We start from the raw sequence: 20,525 nt of genomic DNA, 5'->3' as shown, positions 1-20,525 counted from the left end.
CTGAGTTCAGGGGAAAAAAACTGACTGATCTGTGAATAAAAGCAGCACACATTACACTTGTTAGGCACACAGTTAACCCCTTCATTTCCCCTTGATGTTAATCCCTTCCCAGCCAGTGTCATTAGTACAGTATGATCACTGTATTAGTGTCACTAGTGACATCAGTGTCAGTCGCTAAAACTTTCACACAAACCAATTAATATCCACTTCTTGGAATTTGTGTACCACATATATGTAGCAGAATACATTTTGGCCTACATTTATGAAGATATTTGATTTTACTGGATATTTTTTATAACAGAAATTAAAAATCTAGTTTTGGGGTTTTTTTTCAAAATGTTCGGTCTTTTTTCGTTTATAATACAAAAAAAAAATAGAAAACCCAGTGGTGATCTAATACCACCAAAAGAAAGTGCCATTTGTGTGAAAAAATTACATAAGTTTCATTTGGTACAGTGTTGCATGACCGCACAATTGCCAGGTAAAATAGCATGCTGAATAACTAGGAGCCAATTCACACATGTACAGTGCAGATTGAAGCTCAGGTTTCACAGCTAATTGACACAATAGTTGTTCATAAGTTCATGTCAGGTTTACCTCAGGTTCAGGACAGGACTAGGTCAGGATTTTACCCTCTTTACACGTGCGGTTTAGAAACAGTTCCCATATAAGTCAATAGCCTGTAATCCACACCTAGACCAGCCAGCACTGCTCAGAAATTATACAGGACTCTTTCAAACCACACTGAATCCGTACCGCCAGTGCATCAGATATATGTGAACAGGCACCATAGGAAGTAGTTATTTCACATTTCATGCAGATTGGATGTGGTTCAAACTGCATCCAATCTGCATATATGTGAACCGGCACTAAAAACGCCCTGTTCATGAAGGGGTTAAAATTTTCCGGAGGCAAAGTGGTTAAAAAAAGATATGTAGTTTTGCTGCTGGTATTCTGCCTACCCAAGAAAAACAAAGGGAATGTCAAGTGTTCCCTATAAAGGCTTGGGTAATTTGCTTGTATAGTAGTTTATAGGAGGGAGTAATATAGCTCCCTAAGTAGGCACATGGAAAAGAGGTAACCTTTTCCATGTTGAGGAGACGGTAAGTAATGTGCTGCCAGCACACCTAAATCTTGATGGCAGGACTTCATGGTGACTTTTTCAACAAAATTTCCTAAAATTTAATTTAACCCATATGATTCAGAAATACAACATGTTCGCTGCTTGACTGCAAATACATGAAAATAAACATTTAAAGTATGCTAAAAGGCTGAGACAGTATTGGCTTAAAGGGTTAGGAGAGAAATGATATGCTAGTGTTTTCTTATGCTTTTTGGTGACTTAAGTTTGTGCCCTCAGTCCTTGAGTTTCCAGGTGTACATAACTACTGCAACCATTTGTGCCTTATATTTTTACTCTTCTCCCTCTGGTCCTGTATGAAGTTGTGTTTATTTACCAGAAGGGAAAAATTAAATAAGAATTCAGAGCATGATCAGTTTTGCCAGTTGCTGTTCCCAGATGGCTGAGCTTTTAATTTGATTAAATTAGGCTGGTACAAAAATGTAGTTATTTTCCAACTAACCAGAGCATGCATCTCCTGTCTTGCTTAGAGGAGAGAGAATGTCCTGCATGTTTTATTTTCTGATTCTGCTCTTTAACCTGAGACTTTCCAGTTTGTGGTTCATTGTGGTACACTTTTTTGTATTGCTATTTCTGACTCCTGGTAAAATTTGATGTATTTCCTAAACCTTCTCTTAGGTTACAGTACAGCCTGGATGTGGCAGACAGGCTGGCTGATGAACATGTTCTCATCGGAGTATATGCCAACATGCTCCAGAACAACCTTTCACGGTTAGTTACGGCTTGGCATATCACTTGCTCTCACGGAATGGATGCTGTAGCATATGCATCTTACTAGCCACACAAACATAGCTGACCAGGTCATGCAATGACTTTAGAGCTTAATGATTGATCCACTGAAGAAATGTAGGCTTGTTCCTTACATAACGTATTAAATAATGAATCAATCAGAATATTACTGTGTTATATTTGTTCAATTTTTTCTACTGTCATCTGTATTTCTACATGCACAATGTACAACTGAAGTGTGTAATGCAGGGGTGTCTAACTTTTTGACTTTCCTGAGCCACATTGGAAAAAGAGGAATGGTCTTGGGCCACATATACACTAACAATAAGGACAGTTGATGAGCAGATGAGCAGAAAAAGTCAGGCAGATCACAAGTTGACGATCACTGATATAGATAATTGTATTAGTACTACATTTAATACATAAGATAGCTGTATTATTAAATGTATTAGTAAAACAACTTAATTTTTTTGTAATATTTTTATTATAAAAGTTAATGAGGGAAACAAAAAACGAGTGCGATATTTGACAGTGTTTGATAAACTAATGCATCAATATTTGATCCGATGGATGTAGTAGCAAGGTGCTCATCCGATACCTTGGTTCTAATTTTGCCCTTTTGTGTTCCTCATCCTTTAAAAAAAATTGTTGCTCACAAATGTAGGTGCTGCCAAAAATTGATGACATGAATAAGGCGTGGTTGTAAAGAGTGGAATATTTTTATTTGGGAAGATAACTCTTATAAAAGTCTAGTATGTGTTTGCTAAGTGTAAACACCATTTTATAAAAAAATTCCAAAAAAATAAACATTTCTAAATAAGATTGTGATTGTGTTGGGCCGCATTCATAGCCGTCTTGGACCGCAGGTTGGACACCCTTGGTGTAATGCTATATATGGAATTCATTAACCCATTTGAAGTCTCCTCAGGCTCTTGCTGGAGTTTTCACATTATACCACTGCACTATGGTGGATACACTACTACTGGTAATAAACAGTTCTCTTTTAAATCTGGAACAGAATAACATTCTAAAGGCTGGCAAATTAGTATATGTACAGTTAGGTCGATATATATTTGGACACAGGCACAATTTTCATTTGTATGCCACCAGAATAAATTAAAACTAAACAATCCAAATGAATTTGAAATGCAGACTTTCAGTTTTAATTCAAGGGGTTGAACATAAATATCAAGTACAAATTTTAGGAACTGTAACAATTTTTATACACAGTCCCTCGATTTTCAGGAGCTCAAATATATTTGGGCAAATGAATATAATCATAAATAAAATGTTCATTTTTCAATATTTTGTATGTTGAGAATCCTTTACTGGCAATGACTGCCTGAAGTCTGGAACCCATGGACATTACCAAAGACTGGAGTTCCTCCTTTCTGATTCTTTGCCAGTCTCTTTGCAGCTGTCTTCAGTTGTTCTTTGTTTGTGGGTCTTTCTGCCGTCAGCAAGTGAAATGCATGCTCAGTTGGGTTGAGATCAGGTGGTTGACTCGGCCATATTCCACTTCTTTTCCTGCAAAAGCTCCTGGGTTGTTTTGCAGTGTGTTTTGGACCATTGTCCATCTGTACTGTGAAGCACCGTCCAATCAACTTTGCTGCATTTGGCTGAATCTTGGCTGACCGTATATCTCTAAACACTGCAGAATTCATCTGGCTGCTTCTGTCTTCTGTCACATCATCAATAAACACCAATGACCCAGTGCCACTGGAAGCCATGCAGGCCCATGTCATCACACTGCTTCCACCATGTTTTACAGATTACATTGTGTGCTTTGGATCATGAACTGTTCCAAGCCTTCTCCATGCCTTCCCATCATTCTGGTACAGATTAATCTTCGTTTCATCCGTCCAAAGAATGCTTTTCCAGAACTGGTCTGGCTTTTTTAGATGTTTTTTGGCAAAGTCTAATCTGGCATTTCTACTCTTCAGGCTTATGAATGGTTTGCACCTTGAGGTGAACCCTCTGTATTTGCTCTCGTGAAGTCTTCTATTGATTGTAAACTTTGACAATGATACGCCCACCTCCTGGAGAGTGTCTTTCACTTGTCTAGATGTTGTGAATGGGTTTTTCTTTACCATAGAGAGGATCCTGCGATCATCCACCACTGTTGTCTTCCATGGACATCCATGTCTTTTTATGTCGCAGAACTCACCAGTGCATTCTTCTTTCCTCGGAATGTACCAAACTGTTGATTTGGCCACTTCTAATGTTGCTGCTATCTCTCTGATGGATGTGTTTCATTTTTGAAGCCTTACAATGGCCTGTTTCACTTGCATGGACAGCTCCTTTGAACACATGATGTAGGTTCACAACAATAGATTCCAAATGCAAATACCACACTTAGAATAAACTCCAGATCTTTTACCTGCTTAATTGATGAAGAAATAACAAAGGAGTAGCCCACACCTAGCCATGAAACAGCTTTTTATTCAATTGTCCAATTACTTTTGGCCCCTTGAAAAAGGCTAATTTTAAGAGCTGTAATTCTTAAATACTTCCTCCAATTTGGATGTACATACCCTCAAATTAAACCTGAGAGTGTGCACTTTCAGCCCATATCAATTATAGAACTATAGCTTGAATATGTTTTGGTAAGTACCTGAAAAAAACTAAAATTGTGCCTGTGTCCAAATATATATGGATATAACTGTACCTGCTCAGATTTACACTGTTCTGTGTGCATGCAGTACACTTGGTAAAACACACGTTTAGATGTGAATGGATCCACAGAGTTTTCTTTGTCTTTCGCACTAAACTGCAGCACTTACCGTATATACTCGAGTATAAGCCGAGTTTTTCAGCACATTTTTTGTGCTGAAAAACGGCCCCCTCGGCTTATACTCGAGTCAACATCTGCAGATAGTGAGGCGCGCCCCCCAGGGGGGGCGCGAGGCTCCGTCAAGGGGGGCGCGTACAGGGGTGGGCAGAGGGCTGCTGTCTCTTACCTGGCTCCAGTCCCGCGATGATCCATCCAGGAAGCGCTGCTCCTTCCGTCACTCCGCCCACTCCCTCACTCCTGCCGCTCGGCTCCGCCTCCTCACCGGTGATTGGCCGCCAGAACTGTAGCTCGGGAAAGGTACACAGGCGGCCAATCACGGGCGAGGAGGCGGAGCCGAGCGGACCCGCGAAAATTGAGTGAGGGAAAAGCCGGTAAGTGTGCAGTGCAGAGGTGCTGCTGCAACCACATATGCTGGCTGCAGCAGCACCATACTGCAACAGGGGTCATCAAGTGTCATTGGTGTCAGTGGGAGGAATAGTGCCACATCATTGGTGTCACTGATACTGTCAGGAATGGACTCAGGCCGCTCCTTGAGGGGGGGGTACTGTCAGGAATGGACTCAGCACTGGTGGTGGGACTCATCTGCCGTGTGGGCTGCAGTACCAGAGCTGACCAGCGGGTGCTCTCAGCAGCCAGAAGATCACACGTGCAATCAGCCAAACCTGGGGCTGATTGCAGAAAGGTGTATTTAAGGCATGACCAGGCCTGTGATCTGGGCCTTGGTGTATGTTTTCCCATGAGCCTCTGTACCTGGTATCTTGTGTTCCTGCTTCGTTGCTGACCCGGCTTGATCCTGACCTCTGCTGACCGTCTCCTGTTGAACCCCTGGCTTGCCTGACCATCTTTCTGCCTGATCCCCTGTACCGCGCTGCCCGTGAGTTACTGAACCCGGCTTGTGACCTTGACCATTCTCTGCCTGCTCTTTTGGTACCTTGCTGCCCGCATGTTGCTGACTTGGCCCGTCTGACCACGCTAACTACTCTGCCATCCATCCATCCTGCATGGATCCAGCCGTACCTGCACATACCTCTGGCGGATCCCTCTACCACTAGCAGGTGTACTCAGGGGCCGCGACCTGGTTCCTGTCTGCTCCAAGTCCATCCTCACCATCAGGGGCCCTGGTGAATAAGCAGACTGGGACTTAGACTCCGCGCCCTGGGGAATCCTGTCCTGGGGACCACTAGAGGTACCACCAAACGGTCATTACAGAACCCTACTGCCGGCCTGACTGTTCCACCTCTCCAGCCCTGACTACGCCTGTGTTCCTGCACCTACTAAGGTTAGTGGAAGGTTGGTTTGTTCACTGTGCGTTTATATATATATATATATATATCTGGGTGGCTAATACTAAACTGTATTATTATGCTATACCTGAAACCTGCGTTTCCCTGTGTCAGTCCACACCTTTCTGGTCATTCCTAGATTCCTGACAGATACTAATGATGGGGCATTATTCCTCCCACTGACACCAACGATGGAGCACTATTCCTCCCACTGACACCAATGATGGGGCACTATTCCTCCCACTGACACCAACGATGGGGCACTATTCCTCCCACTGACACCAATGATGGGGCACTATTCCTCCCACAGACAACATGATGGGGCATTATTCCTCCCACTGACACCAACGATGGGGCACTATTCCTCCCAGTGATACCAATGATGGGGCACTATTCCTCCCACTGACACCAATGATGGGGCACTATTCCTCCCACTGACACCAATTTTTTACATTGACTAGTAGGTGCCTCATTTCCCACCCTCGGCTTATACTCGAGTCAATAGTTTTTCCCAGTTTTTTGTGGTAAAATTAGGTACCTCGGCTTATATTTGGGTCGGCTTATACTCGAGTATATATAGTACATTTAAGCAAGCACAAAAAGTTAAAATATACTTGATCCTTCTAGGTCACAAGCTTATTTGTTATATATCCCATTAATTAGGGGAAGGAGCATACCACATAAGCAATAATTTCAAAAAAGGAAAAATGGATTCATTTATTATTTATTTCAGGTACTTATATAGTGCCGTCAATTTATGCAGCGCTTTACATATATATTGTACATTCACATCAGTCCCTAACCCTCAAGGGGTGTACAATCTAAGGTCCCTAACTCACATTCATACATACACATACTAGGGACAATTTAGACAGGATCCAATTCACCTAACAGCATGTCTTTGGAGTGTGGGAGGAAACCGGAGTACCCGGAGGAAACCCATGCAGGCACAGGGAGAACATGCAAACTCCAGGCAGGTGGTGCCGTTGTTGGGATTCGAACCAACGACCCTAGTACTGCCAGGTGGAATTGCTTACCATTTAGCCACTGTGCTGCCCATATTTAGCTCAATACCTCTACCCAAATCACTTTTTCAACCATTGTATAGGATATATATACACAGTCAGGTTCATAAATATTGGGACATCGACACAATTCTAAAATTTTTGGCTCTATACACCACCACAATGGATTTGAAATGAAATGAACAACATGTGCTTTAACTGCAGACTGTCAGCATTCATTTGAGGGTATTTACATCCAAATCAGGTGAACGTGTAGGAATTACAACAGTTTGCATATGTGCCTCCCACTTGTTAAGGGACCAAAAGTAATGGGACAATTGGCTTCTCAGCTGTTCCATGGCCAGGTGTGTGTTATTCCCTCATTATCCCAATTACAATGAGCAGATAAAAGGTCCAGAGTTCATTTCAAGTGTGCTATTTGCATTTGGAATCTGTTGCTGTCAACTCTCAAGATGAGATCCAAAGAGCTGTGTCACTATCAGTGAAGCAAACCATCATTAGGCTGAAAAAAACAAAACAAACCCATCAGAGAGATAGCAAAAACATTAGGCGTGGCCAAAACAACTGTTTGGAACATTCTTAAAAAGAAGGAACGCACCGATGAGCTCAGCAACACCAAAAGACCCGAAAGACCACGGAAAACAACTGTGGTGGATGACCGAAGAATTATTTCCCTGGTGAAGAAAACACCCTTCAAAACAGTTGGCCAGATCAAGAACACTCTCCAGGAGGTAGGTGTATGTGTGTCAAAGTCAACAATCAAGAGAAGGGTTCACCACAAGATGTAAACCATTGGTGAGCCTCAAAAACAGGAAGGCCAGATTAGAGTTTACCAAACGACATCTAAAAAAGCCTTCACAGTTCTGGAACAACATCCTATGGACAGATGAGACCAAGATCAACTTGTACCAGAGTGATGGGAAGAGAAGAGTATGGAGAAGGAAAGGAACTGCTCATGATCCTAAACATACCACCTCATCAGTGAAGCATGGTGGTGGTAGTGGCATAGCGTGGGCATGTATGGCTGCCAATGGAACTGGTTCTCTTGTATTTATTGATGATGTGACTGCTGGCAAAAGCAGCAGGATGAATTCTGAAGTGTTTCGGGAATATTATCTGCTCGTATTCAGCCAAATGCTTCAGAACTCATTGGACGCCGCTTCACAGTGCAGATGGACAATGACCCAAAGCATACTGCAAAAGCAACCAAAGAGTTTTTTTAAGGGAAAGAAGTGGAATGTTATGCAATGGCCAAGTCAATCACCTGACCTGAATCCGATTGAGCATGCATTTCACTTGCTGAAGACAAAACTGAAGGGAAAATGCCCCAAAAACAAGAAGGAACTGAAGACAGTTGCAGTAGAGGCCTGGCAAAGCATCACCAGGGATGAAACCCAGCGTGTGGTGATGTCTATGCGTTCCAGACTTCAGGCTGTAATTGACCGCAAAGGATTTGCAACCAAGTATTAAAAAGTGAAAGTTTGATTGATGATTATTATTCTGTCCCATTACTTTTGGTCCCTTAATAAGTGGGAGGCACATATGCAACCTGTTGTAATTCCTACATCGTTCACCTGATTTGGATGTAAATACCCTCAAATTAAAGCTGACAGTCTGCAGTTAAAGCACATCTTGTTCGTTTCATTTCAAATCCATTGTGGTGGTGTATAGAGCCAAAAATGTTAGAATTGTGTCGATGTCCCAATATTTATGGACCTGACTGTATATATATGTATATACATTTGTGTTCAAAATAATAGCAGTCAGACATCACTAACCTGATCAATCACTGTTTTTGGTAGAAATTATATTTCTACATGGCAAATAATTTACTAGCAGGTGTAGTAGAGTAATAGAAATCCAACAGATCCAACAGTCATGACATGCATGCTGCTGATTCTGTGTAATTGAATCACTAATTGAAAGGGGCATGTTCAAAATAATAGCAGTGTGGACCTCTATTATTGAGGTCATTGATTCTTTGAAAAACTGGTGGTAATTATTGCCCTTATTTAAGGAAGGAAGGCAGCAAATGTTGTACATGCTAGTTACAGTGCATTTCTCTCTGAAATTCTGAGGAAAATGGGTCATTCCAGACATTGTTCAGAAGAACAGCGTACCTTGATTAAAAAGTTAATTGGAGAGGGGAAAACATATAAAGAAGTGCAGAAAATGATAGGCTGCTCAGCTAAAATGATCGCAAATGCTTTAAAATGGCAACCAAAACCTGAAAGACGTGGAAGAAAGCAAAAAACTACCATTCAAATGGATAGAAAAATAGCCAAAATGGCAAGGACTCAGCCAACAATCAGCTCCAGGAAGATCAAAGAAGGTCTAAAGTTACCTGTGAGTACTGTTACAATTAGAAGACACCTATGTGAAGCCAAGCTATCTGCAAGAAGCCCCCGCAAAGTCCCACTGTTGACAAAAAGACAAAATGTGCTGGAGAGGTTACAATTTGCCAAAGAGCACATTGACTGGCCTAAAGAGAAATGGCGCAACATTTTGTTGACTTATGAAAGTAATATTGTTCTTTTTGGTCTAGTGGCTGGAGACAGTTTGTCAGACGACCCCCAAACACTGAATTCAAGCCACAGTACACTGTGAAGACAGTGAAGCATGGTTGCGCAAGCATCACGATATGGGGATGTTTCTCATACTACGGTATTGGGCCTATTTATCGCATACCAGGGATCATGGATCAGTTTGAATACATCAGAATACTTGAAGAGTTCATGCTGCATTATGCTGAAGAGGAAATGCCCTTGAAATGGGTGTTCCAAGACAACGACCCCAAACACACCAGTAAACGTGCAACATCTTGGTTCCAGACCAACAAGATTGACATTATGGAGTGGCCAGCCCAATCCCCGGATCTTAATCCAATAGAAAACTTGTGGGGTGACATCAAAAATGCAGTTTCTGAGGCAAAACCAAGAAATAGAGAAGAACTGTGGAATGTAGTCCAATCATCCTGGGCTGGAATACCTGTTCACAGATGCCAGAAGATGGTTAACTCCATGCAACACAGATGTACAGCAGTTCTCAGAAACAGTGCTTAAAAAACTAAATATTAATTAAGTGATTCAAAGGAAAGCAAAATCTTCAAACATTTTTCAGTTTATATAGTGAATGTTTGAGTTTGTAAAGAAGCATACAAGCACTGCTAATTTTTTGAACAGACTAATATTCACTTTTCTTCAATTTTTTTAGACGAACAACACAAATTTGATATATTTTTCTTCATGTTTTGATTTGGAATAGAATGTGTAGTGTTCCCAATACATGTGTGTATGGAAATAAAAGCTATTAGAAGGATTTTGAGCTTTATTCACTTTATTCAACACACTGCTATTATTTTGAACACAACTGTATGTATGTATATTCCGTATGCTGAGGAATCAAGCTAAAGAGTCAGTATGGATACCTTTTTGAATGACACGAATTGCTAGTGTGATAGTGTGAGGGAGGCCAAAAGCTATATGGAGTAAACTTTAGGCAACACATGCCCCTATAAGTCTGTTACTACCATCATTGTTACCCCCTCTGGACCACATTGTGTTGTTTTTGGATCTCCGTGCTTGATTACAGCCATCTTATTCAATTGTGTCTATGTATGGAATCTAGGATGCAAATACAATTAAACAGCCCCTAAACAGGACAGATTTAATCAGGCCTGTTATTCAACTGGAGTGTACCTGTTGAGGAAAATCTATGCACAAAAGTCTATGTACATATCTTTGATAACCAGATACTGTTTATGGTGGACTTTGAAACAATTATCCAGCATGCTTGAAAATATCAGTACTAAGAAAATAAAAAGTGCAGCGCTTAAAAAATATAATAAAATAAATAATGTCTCATATAAATATTAATGATCAATAAATATAATCAATATATAAATAGTCCATAGGTGACAATCCGTGCACATATATTGTAAACTGTAGCGATACTTCAGTGCCAGTGCTCTTTAACAGTGAGGTAAGAATACGCATTCACCAGATGCGTAATGGTATTTCCACTTTGGTGGAAAATGAACTATGGGCAAAGCCTGCACTGCGATAAAGTCACGTGGAGTTTTTATCACTGTGCTTTTCACTTTGCTACATGGATCCCACAGCATACATATACAGTACAGTAGCTGTGTTGAGTACCTGACGATCCTAAACACGAATCTAATCCTGACGTACCACATACCACCCAGAGGGAGGTTAGTCCTTGACCTGGCTCAATCCATTTCCTTAAATGGGACCTTTGTTTGATTCATTTAATGCATAATACCATTACGTATCTGGTGAGTGCGTATTCTTACCTCACTGTTACAGAGCACCAGCAATGAAGTATTTTCTTAATATTGAGATTTTTATTTTGGTTACGTTTTAGTGCTATAGCTGCTTTTATAAGAGTGCTCACTTTTTACTCCATACCATATTACGCTTGAAAATATATATTCTTTGTGGCCACCTTTCTAATTTCTATCTATCACTGTCCCTGTTTTCCTGAGAGCTCTCAGTAGGAAATTACAATAAATGTTTTTTAATTTAAAATATGATATATCAATCCTATAGGTCCCTGAACATGATTGTTTAAGGGTTTTAGTGGGGTTTGTTTTGTTCGGAGTGTGTTTTTTTTGTCATTTAAATTAATAAATTAAGTATTTTGTATGCTAATGATATCTGTCTGTTTTCTTACTCCCATACAATGGTTGAAAAAGCGATTTGGGTAGAGGTATTGAGCTAAATCCATTTTTCCTTTTTTGTTTTTTAAAATTACATGTGAACAAGTCATATTGGTAAAAATGGGATTTCGACTTGGAAAGTCTTACACCAATATGCAAGAGTTTTGTTCCATCAAAACAAACAAGTATGAATAGGGCTCCAAACTAAAAATTACCTTTTGTATATATGCCGTAAGCTACCAGAAACCTTGGTAACTTGGGACAGATGGTTTTCAGCAGCTGTGCAGTAAATGCGAGTTCATTGTGAACTGGATTTAGATACTAAGGCAGGCTATACATGGGTCGAATTCTGAAGGAATTTTCTTTAGAAAATCAGAAATTTTGTTTATTTTGTAATCCGATGGTGCCACCATTGATTTCGAAATTCAATTAACCAAGCCTTCAATTTCTCCTCATGTGGCTACAGAAAAGAATTTTCATGGCTGGGAATCTTCTTTTCTTTCCAGGTCACATCTCATTCTCATTTCTTTTTCGACTATATTTCTCACACTATTCTCCCATCATTGATTAGAAATTCATTTATTTTTAAAAAAATTTCCAACAAGTCTGATCACTCAAATTCCATGGCCTCATGGAATTCGTCCGATGCTGTGGCACACTAATGGTGCAAAATTCAAATGAAAATGCTTAGTTACAATTTTTGAAAGAAAATTCATTTAGAATTCCACCCATGTATAGCCTGAATAAGTATGAATTAGTATTTTACTTTGTATATATAAAGAGACATCAAAGTTGAGTACTGGACTAAAAGGACCTGCTGTGTACACCATACTTACTGTTTATATTTCTTTGTGTCCCTTTTGTGCAGCTGTCTTTGCTGTAAGATTTTTCTTATTAATCTGGAGTACACCTTTTCATTATGTTTAATTCTTTGTGATCAAAACAAGTTCATTACTGTCAATTCTACAATTTTCTTGTATTTGAAAATAACACTTGGAATTCACAATGCAATAATATGTATTCTGCTATGACTTGTACATACTGTATATGGCTGTGCTTTAATAAATTGTATCCAGTATTTCTATGGGAAATGCCACATAAACAGGTGTTAAAAATTCTGACCAGCTGATATCAGTTACCTTGTACTATAGGTACATAATAGGCTCTCAATATAGCATTTACCCTGAATTAAAATGGCATCCGAAACTTCTTTTATGGTTTGGAATCATGACTTTCTTGCTTTCTATATCCCTATTGAAAAGATTTTCCTACACTTCCTGTACTTGTAAAGATGGTCAAAGAGACTGAATGTAACAGGAGATATCACCAATCTTCAAAAGCAAAAAAGTTTCTGGTATAGTTAAAACCTTTGTCAGGTTTTTATTGCTGATTTGCCCCAACTTCCAGTCATGACTGGGGCAAGAAAGCAAGGAAACCTTAAGTTTATGGTAGCACAAATGTCAATAACAAACCTGACAGACAATGTATTCTGTCCCCATTCTATCCAAAAAAAAAAAAAAGTTATAGCTAGCATTTTACCTTCCGGTAAAGTCTGTTATTTTCAAGCATGCAATGTAGCATACTAATGTTAAAATATTTATATTTACCATGTGTTTCCCGTTATCTGATCCTGTATACAGAATGCTGGACAGTCCCAGTCGCCTAGATGAAGAACACAGGTTGATCGCCAGATATGCAGCAAGGCTGGCAGCTGAGACCTCTTCATCAGTAAGTTTGTTTTGTCTTCAGTTGGAAAAAGTAAATGATACCTTTCTAAAAGGACTTAAGGCCCCATAGACGGCTTGATTCCTGCTGATCCAGATGAAATTCAACCTGCAGTGTTTCCCTGAAAGCCCCTTCCAGCTCGACAGAAGTCACTTTAAAAATCGACTAAGCCAGGTGGAAGATTTTTGGCTGAACACTAACTGCATTCTTTCAAATGCAAACTGTTCAGCAGCACCATTGTATTCATGCAGCCATGGGTATTATAGCTACATTTTTCAGCGGTTGCAGGAGGAAATTGGAGAGGACCGCTTCTTGTATATCCTGCTGCAGCCGCTCCTCCTGTCCATGTGCAAAACAGAATGTGACAGGGAGGCCACACGGGCCTCCTGGAGCATGGGGCAGGGTCACCATTGTGATCCCTGGAGCTACACCAGTGTAAAACAGAATTTGACAGGGAGGCTGCACGGGCACTACACCAGTGGTTGGGGGTGTGTGGTAAAAATACATCTCAACTATGGGGTTTTACCATGCCCCTCCTAAACCCCAAATGTAAAATATCTCTTACTGTCCTGTGCCCCCTATAAGTCTACTTGCATGCCGATTTGCTGCAGCATGGGTGCAACACAGTGCACGTGCAGCTTAGCTTTACTTTGCAATAGACTTCTATTATATCTTGTTGGTGTGGTGCACTTTTTGAAAGTGCACCAAAACGCTTGTCTTTAGGAGTTTTGGTGTGCTTTCAGTAAGCGCACCAAACCCGCAGGCTGTAATAGAAGTGCACTTCCCTCGTTTGAAGTCGAGGTCCACATCAGAGGGCTCGGAGGGCCACAGGATGAACACCCCTGCTTTTAGTAGGACAGAGTTTACTATTATGCATTTAAGCTGGCCATACATGGATTGAAATTTGGCTAGATCACCAGGGACCAGGTGAATTTCAATCCACATATATGGGCAGGTTGGTTGTACAGAAGTGGATCTACTGTTGGAAAATATCTGCTCAGTCAGCACCACCAGCTATAGGTGTCAGCTCTGATCAGTTTATTCTGATGACGAGGAAATCGAGCGTGTGGATGGTGAATTGAGTCACTTTTTTTGTTCAACCCATGTTTTTATAAAGAAGATACATTTTTTTCAGTCCCAAAAATGCACACACGGTTATCACATGCCATTTACTAGGACAGCAGTGTGATGCACAAATAGGAGGATAGTAGTGTGCACATGGTATGACATGTAAGAGGATAACAGTGTGCACATGATTTAAATTTACCTTTTTCACCAGTGGGTCTATGTATTAAGGTGTTTCATTGTTTTCTGTAATTAACCTCTCCATGCTACAACATAGAGGATGGGGACCTATTAAGACAATTTCTGTGCCACAAATAAGGTTCACACTGTGTGGGGTGGTTACGAGCACAGGAATCACAGCTGTACCCGCACCTGCAACCATCCATAGCCAAAACGCAGTGCTCTGTAGAGACACACAGGGCTGCCATTCATTCTTAATGGCAACCCCACGCATCTCAACCTGCAGCACAATTGCTAGTGTGGGAACCACAGGGAAACAGCATGGTGCAAAAGCACCATCTGTTCCCTGTGGCCACATTTTTAAAATGGTGCATGCACCTTTTTTTGCAGGAAACGCAGGCACAGCAGCCCATTCAAATGAATAGCAAACCCGCACAAGTGTGAACCTAGAGTAAGAGTCTAATCAGCGTGTACAAACTTCACCACAATTGTTTGTAGAAAAATTAAACTCTTCAACACCTACGGAGTGCAGGTGTCTGAGCTATATACAGTATGTGATAGCAGTAGCAGTATTGTGGAACACAGGAGAGTTTACACAGAGATTGGCAGGGTGCGAAGTACGTTAAAGTGCTAAAACTTTCTGTATATCCCCTGTATCTGTGTAATTGCCTGAGGAATTGGCTTCTGTGAGGTAGCTGGAAAGTTAGTTGTTGGTGGGTTTGCAGCCATTCTAAGGTACAATGGAAGATTCTAAAGTGATCTGGCATAGTTTGGTAGGGTGAGACATCCTTGTAATAAAATATTCAGTAAACTCAGGTGTTGGGGAGAAAATGATTTATCTGGTTTAAATAAACTTTAAGAAATGTTTACTTGAATGTTTAGGGATCAGGTGATTGCTTATCAGTTCCTTAAACATGAAAAAGGCTAACGAAAGGAATTACATTTTTATTGGTGATGCATCTGTTGATAGTGAAATATAATACCTTAAAGCTGTAGTTTAATGATTGTTTTAAAAAACAGCACCAGGAACAGTACTTACAATGAATAACAACAAAGTGTAGCACAACAAACTAATGTCTGATAAAATCCATGCCACCACCATTAAGTGAAAAACCTGCTCATCTCACTTCATGACCTCAACAATAGGTCATTATGCGCTCAGCATGTGGACACACTTGTGTACACCCTCTGTGGTCTTCCTCCTGCTCCTCTCCTGGCACCGCCACAATATACACTCCTCCAGCTGACGCTCTCATATAATACAGTGGGGAAAATAATTATTTGATCCTCTGAAGATTTTGTATGTTTGCCCACTTAAAAAAAAGGGTCTATAATTTTTATAATAGGTGTATTTTAAATAATAGAAGCAGAATATCAACCAAAAATCCAGAAAAAACACATGATACAAATGTTATACATTGAGTTGCAGTTCAGTACGTAAAATAAATATTTGATATCCTACTAATCAGCAATAATTCTGGCTCCCACAGACTGGCTATGTGCTCATGTGGTACACTGATTAGTCTTGTCAATTTAAGAAGGTGACCTAACGACAACTCGTTATGTGTATGAAAGACACCTGTCCTGAGAATCTTTCTTCCATTCAAACCTCACCACCATGGGTAGGAGCTGTCAAAGAATGTCAGGGGCAAGATTGTAAACTTGCACAAGGCTGGAATGGGCTACAAGACCATCAGCAAGAAGCTTGGTGAGAAGGAGACAACTCTTGGAGTGATTATTCTCAAATAGAAGAAATACAAAATAACCATCAATTGCCCTCGGTCTGGAGCTCTATGCAAGATTTCTTCTCATGGGGTAAGGATGATCATGAGAAAAGTGAGGGATAGGCCCAGAACTACACAAACAAATGATTGTTAACACAATACGCCTCTATAGATTGAAATCCTGCAGCGCCCGCAAGGTCCCCCTCCTCAAGAAGGCACATGTACAGGCCCGGCTGAAGTTTGCCAATGAACATCAAAATGATTCAGAGATGGATTGTGAGAAAGTGCTACGATGAAATGAGACCAAAATTGAGCTCTCTGGCACTAACTCGACTAGCCGTGTTTGGAGGAAGAAAAAAGGCTGACTATGACCCTAAGAACACCATTCCCTACATGGAAACATTATGCTTTATGCCGACCATTCCCCATGACTAACCCTGGGAGCCCCGTAACAGAGCACTTTTATTGGCTATGCTTTAGGGCTGTTTCTCTGCTAATGGTATAAGCCGGCTTTTCCACATTGAGGAGCCAATGGACTGGGCCATGCATTGTAAAATCTTGGATGAGAACCTTCTTCTTTCAGACAGAACACTGAAGATGGGTCGTGGATGGGTCTTCCAGCATGACAATGACCCAAAACATACCACCAAGGCAACAAAGGAGTGGCTCAAGAAGAAGCACATTAAGGACATGGAGTGGCCTAGCCAGTCTCCAGACCTTAATCCTATAGAAAATTTATAGAGGGAGCTGAAACTTCCAGTTGCCAACCGATAGCCAAGAAACTTTAGGTATTTATGAAGATCTGTAAAGAAGGGTGGACCATAATCCCTCCTGAGATGTGTGGAAACCTGTTAACCAACTACAAGAAACGTCTTACCTCTGGGTTTGCCAACAAGGGTTTCTCCACCAAGTCTGGATTTTTGCTTAATATTCTGTCGCTATCATTTAAAATACATCTATAATAAAAAATTATAGACCCTTCATTATTTTATAACTGGGAAAACTTACAAAATCTGCAGGGGATTAAATAATTATTTTACCTACTACAGTGGGGATCAAAAGTTTGGGCACCCCAGCTAAAAATTTGTATTAATGTGCATAAAGAAGCCAAGGAAAGATGGAAAAATCTCCAAAAGGCATCAAATTACAGATTAGACATTCTTATAATATGTCAACAAATGTTAGATTTTATTTCCATCATTTACACTTTCAAAATAACAGAAAACAAAAAAATGGCGTCTGCAAAAGTTTGGGCACCCTGCAGAATTTATAGCATGCACTGCCCCCTTTGCCAAGCTGAGACCTGCCAGTGTCATGGATTGTTCTCAATCATCGTCTGGGAAGACCAGGTGATGTCAATCTCAAAGGTTTTAAATGCCCAGACTCATCTGACCTTGCCCCAACAATCAGTACCATGGGTTCTTCTAAGCAGTTGTCTAGAAAACTGAAACTGAAAATAGTTGACGCTCACAAAGCTGGAGAAGGCTAAAAGAAGATAGCAAAGTGTTTTCAGATGTCAATATCCTCTGTTCGGAATGTAATTAAGAAATGGCAGTCATCAGGAACAGTGGAAGTTAAAGCAAGATTTGGAAGACCAAGAAAAATATCAGACAGAACAGCTCGCAGGATTGTGAGAAAAACAATTCAAAACCCACGTTTGACTGCACGATCCCTCCAGAAAGATCTGGCAGACACTGGAGTTGTGGTACACTATTCCACTATAAAGAGATACTTGTACAAATATGGTCTTCATGGAAGAGTCATCAGAAGAAAACCTCTTCTACGTCCTCACCACAAAAATCATCGTTTGAACTTTGCTAATGAACATATAGACAAGCCTGATGCATTTTGGAAACAAGTTCTGTGGACTGATGAGGTTAAAATTGAACTTTTTGGCCGGAATGAGCAAAGGTACGTTTGGAGAAGAAGGGGCACAGAATTTAATGAAAAGAACCTCTGTCCAACTGTTAAGCATGGGGTTGGATCAATCATGCTTTGGGGTTGTGTTGCAGCCAGTGGCACAGGGAACAGAGAGGATGGCTTCTACAAATGGATAATGATCCTAAACACACCTCGAAATCCACGGGGGATTACATCAAGAGGCGTAAACTGAAGGTTTTGCTATGGCCTTCACAATATCCTGACCTCAACATAATTGAAAATCTATGGATAGACCTTAAAAAAGCAGTGCGTGACAGACAGCCCAAAAATCTCAAAGAACTGGAAGACGTTTGTAAGGAAGAATGGGCAAATATACCTCAAACAAGAATTGAAAGGCTCTTGGCTGGCTACAAAAAGCATTTACAAGCCGTGATACTTGCCAAAGGGGGCAGTACAAGATATTAACTCTGCAGGGTGCCCAAACTTTTGCAGACGCCATTTTTTTGTTTTCTGTTATTTTGAAAGTGTAAATGTTGGAAATAAAATCTAACTTTTGTTGACATATTATAAAAATGTCTAATCTGTAATGTGATGCCTTTTGGAGATTTTTCCATCTTTCCTTGGCTTCTTTATGCACATTAATACAATTTTTTAGCTGGGGTGCCCAAACTTTCGATCCCCACTGTATATGTATTATGGAAAAGAGAAAAGTGGGACCATAGTGCTTTCTATTCATAAAATGATTTATTAGAGCCCAGATTAAAAACACTTACAAAATGTAAGAAACAAGCCAGCATATAATGTATTTTTCGTTACATGGCTCACCACCCCTCTCTTCCAGATGGTCATCAATTCAAAACATCTAGGGCTCAGCTCCTTCCTCGGGCTTCCTCAGTAGGACTGAAAAGTGTCCTGTGCAATGGTGGCTGCTGTGTTAGGTTGAAATCTTTGTTCCTCTGCCCCTGGATACCCACACAGGTGTACCCTTCCCGTACCCAGGGTTAATATGTACAGCTGCTGCTGTAATGGGAACTTGTGAAAAGTGCTGACTGTGCCTGACCTTTACACCACTGTGCTCCATTCATAGAGGCTGTACAATCGGCTTTCACTATAAAAAGTGTTCTATGAATGGAGGACAAACTGATGAATGAAAGATCGCTTTTCATTGTGGGAACTCATGGTATGGCTTCTATGAAAAGAGCACAGGGGTGGGCACAGTCAGCACTTTTGATAAGTGCCTGTCACAACTGTAGCCGTTCATATTAACCCTCACAGCACCAGAATATCACAGCTGTGGGGGTATCTAGGGGCAGATAAAGGAAGATTTCAACCTAACACAGCAGCCACCAGCACATGGGGCACTTTTCATTCACTGTAATTACCATCCATGGTGCTGTTAAAAAAAAAAAAAAAAAACTAAACTTAAATATGTAAGACTGCACTAAAATGGCTATCTCTTCGTATGGGGTAATACAGTGACACTGTCTTACCAGGAGCCTCAATTGATACCTGCTTTCTGAAAATGGTTGCCAAGACCCTAGAAAACCCTCACCAACTGTGCAGTGTGATATAGCAGAAATCTCCTAGATTGTAAGCTCAAAGGAGTAGGGCCCTCCTTTCCCTCTTTTATTGAACTATATTGTTGCTGTATTGTCTCCCATTATATTGTAAAGCGCTGAGCAAACTGTTGGCGCTATATAAATCCTGTATAATAATAATAATAATGTCAGCATAGCATTGTGCCAAGTGTAGAACTCTCACTGCTTTGATCATTAATTAGTTAACTACTGTGTTAAGAATTATTTTTGTACAGTTATCTCCGACACTACAATGTTTTTATACAGCTTATTTCCCAAGCAATTACAGTTTCAATGCACGGCTCTAGTCTGGCTGCTAACTGCTTGACTCTTTCCCCCTGTGAGGTCTTGGAAACGTTTGTTGAATGCTGACATCAAACCTGGCTGCAGTGGTGTACATCTTCAAACAGCAGGTCATTCTAATGATGTCAAACCAGAAGAACAATTGACCAGCATGGTGGGTCTAATTCTGGAGGAGGATAGATGTGAGAGAGTTTTTTTGTCAGATTCTAGTGTTATCAGTAAAACATTTCAGAAAGAGCAGCAAGCGTTCATGTAATACAAAATATTAATCCCCAAAGCAGGGCATATTTTTTCCTTAGTAGATCCCAACACATATAAGACACTGATTACACTGTCAGTGATTACACATGAAAACTGGGAGTGAGTTTTCAACAGTTTTGCGGCAAGGGGATCATTCACATGTCTGATAAAGAGGGAAAT

The 20,525-nt window shown here is 40.5% G+C and overlaps 1 protein-coding gene across 27 annotated transcripts in view; it reads left to right on the top strand.

Moving 5' to 3' along the window:
* The window catches only part of DTNA (dystrobrevin alpha), a 339,219-nt gene that overhangs the window by 272,863 nt on the left and 45,831 nt on the right, over positions 1 to 20,525 (top strand). For 17 of the 27 annotated variants that reach the window (XM_089678322.1, XM_089678323.1, XM_089678320.1 and 14 more), the window contains 2 exons: positions 1,760 to 1,852; positions 13,291 to 13,378. In XM_089678322.1, the coding sequence (XP_089534448.1) occupies positions 1,760 to 1,852; positions 13,291 to 13,378 (181 nt within the window). The remainder of the gene's footprint in view (positions 1 to 1,759; positions 1,853 to 13,290; positions 13,379 to 20,525) is intronic. The other 10 variants (XM_089678333.1, XM_089678338.1, XM_089678346.1 and 7 more) reach the window with 1 other exon arrangement.

The sequence above is a fragment of the Staurois parvus genome, unplaced genomic scaffold, assembly GCF_062004578.1.
Source record: "Staurois parvus isolate SC_StPar_1 unplaced genomic scaffold, SC_StPar_1.0 ptg000203l, whole genome shotgun sequence".
NCBI lineage: Eukaryota > Metazoa > Chordata > Amphibia > Anura > Ranidae > Staurois > Staurois parvus.
This window is presented reverse-complemented; position numbering and strand designations above follow the sequence as displayed.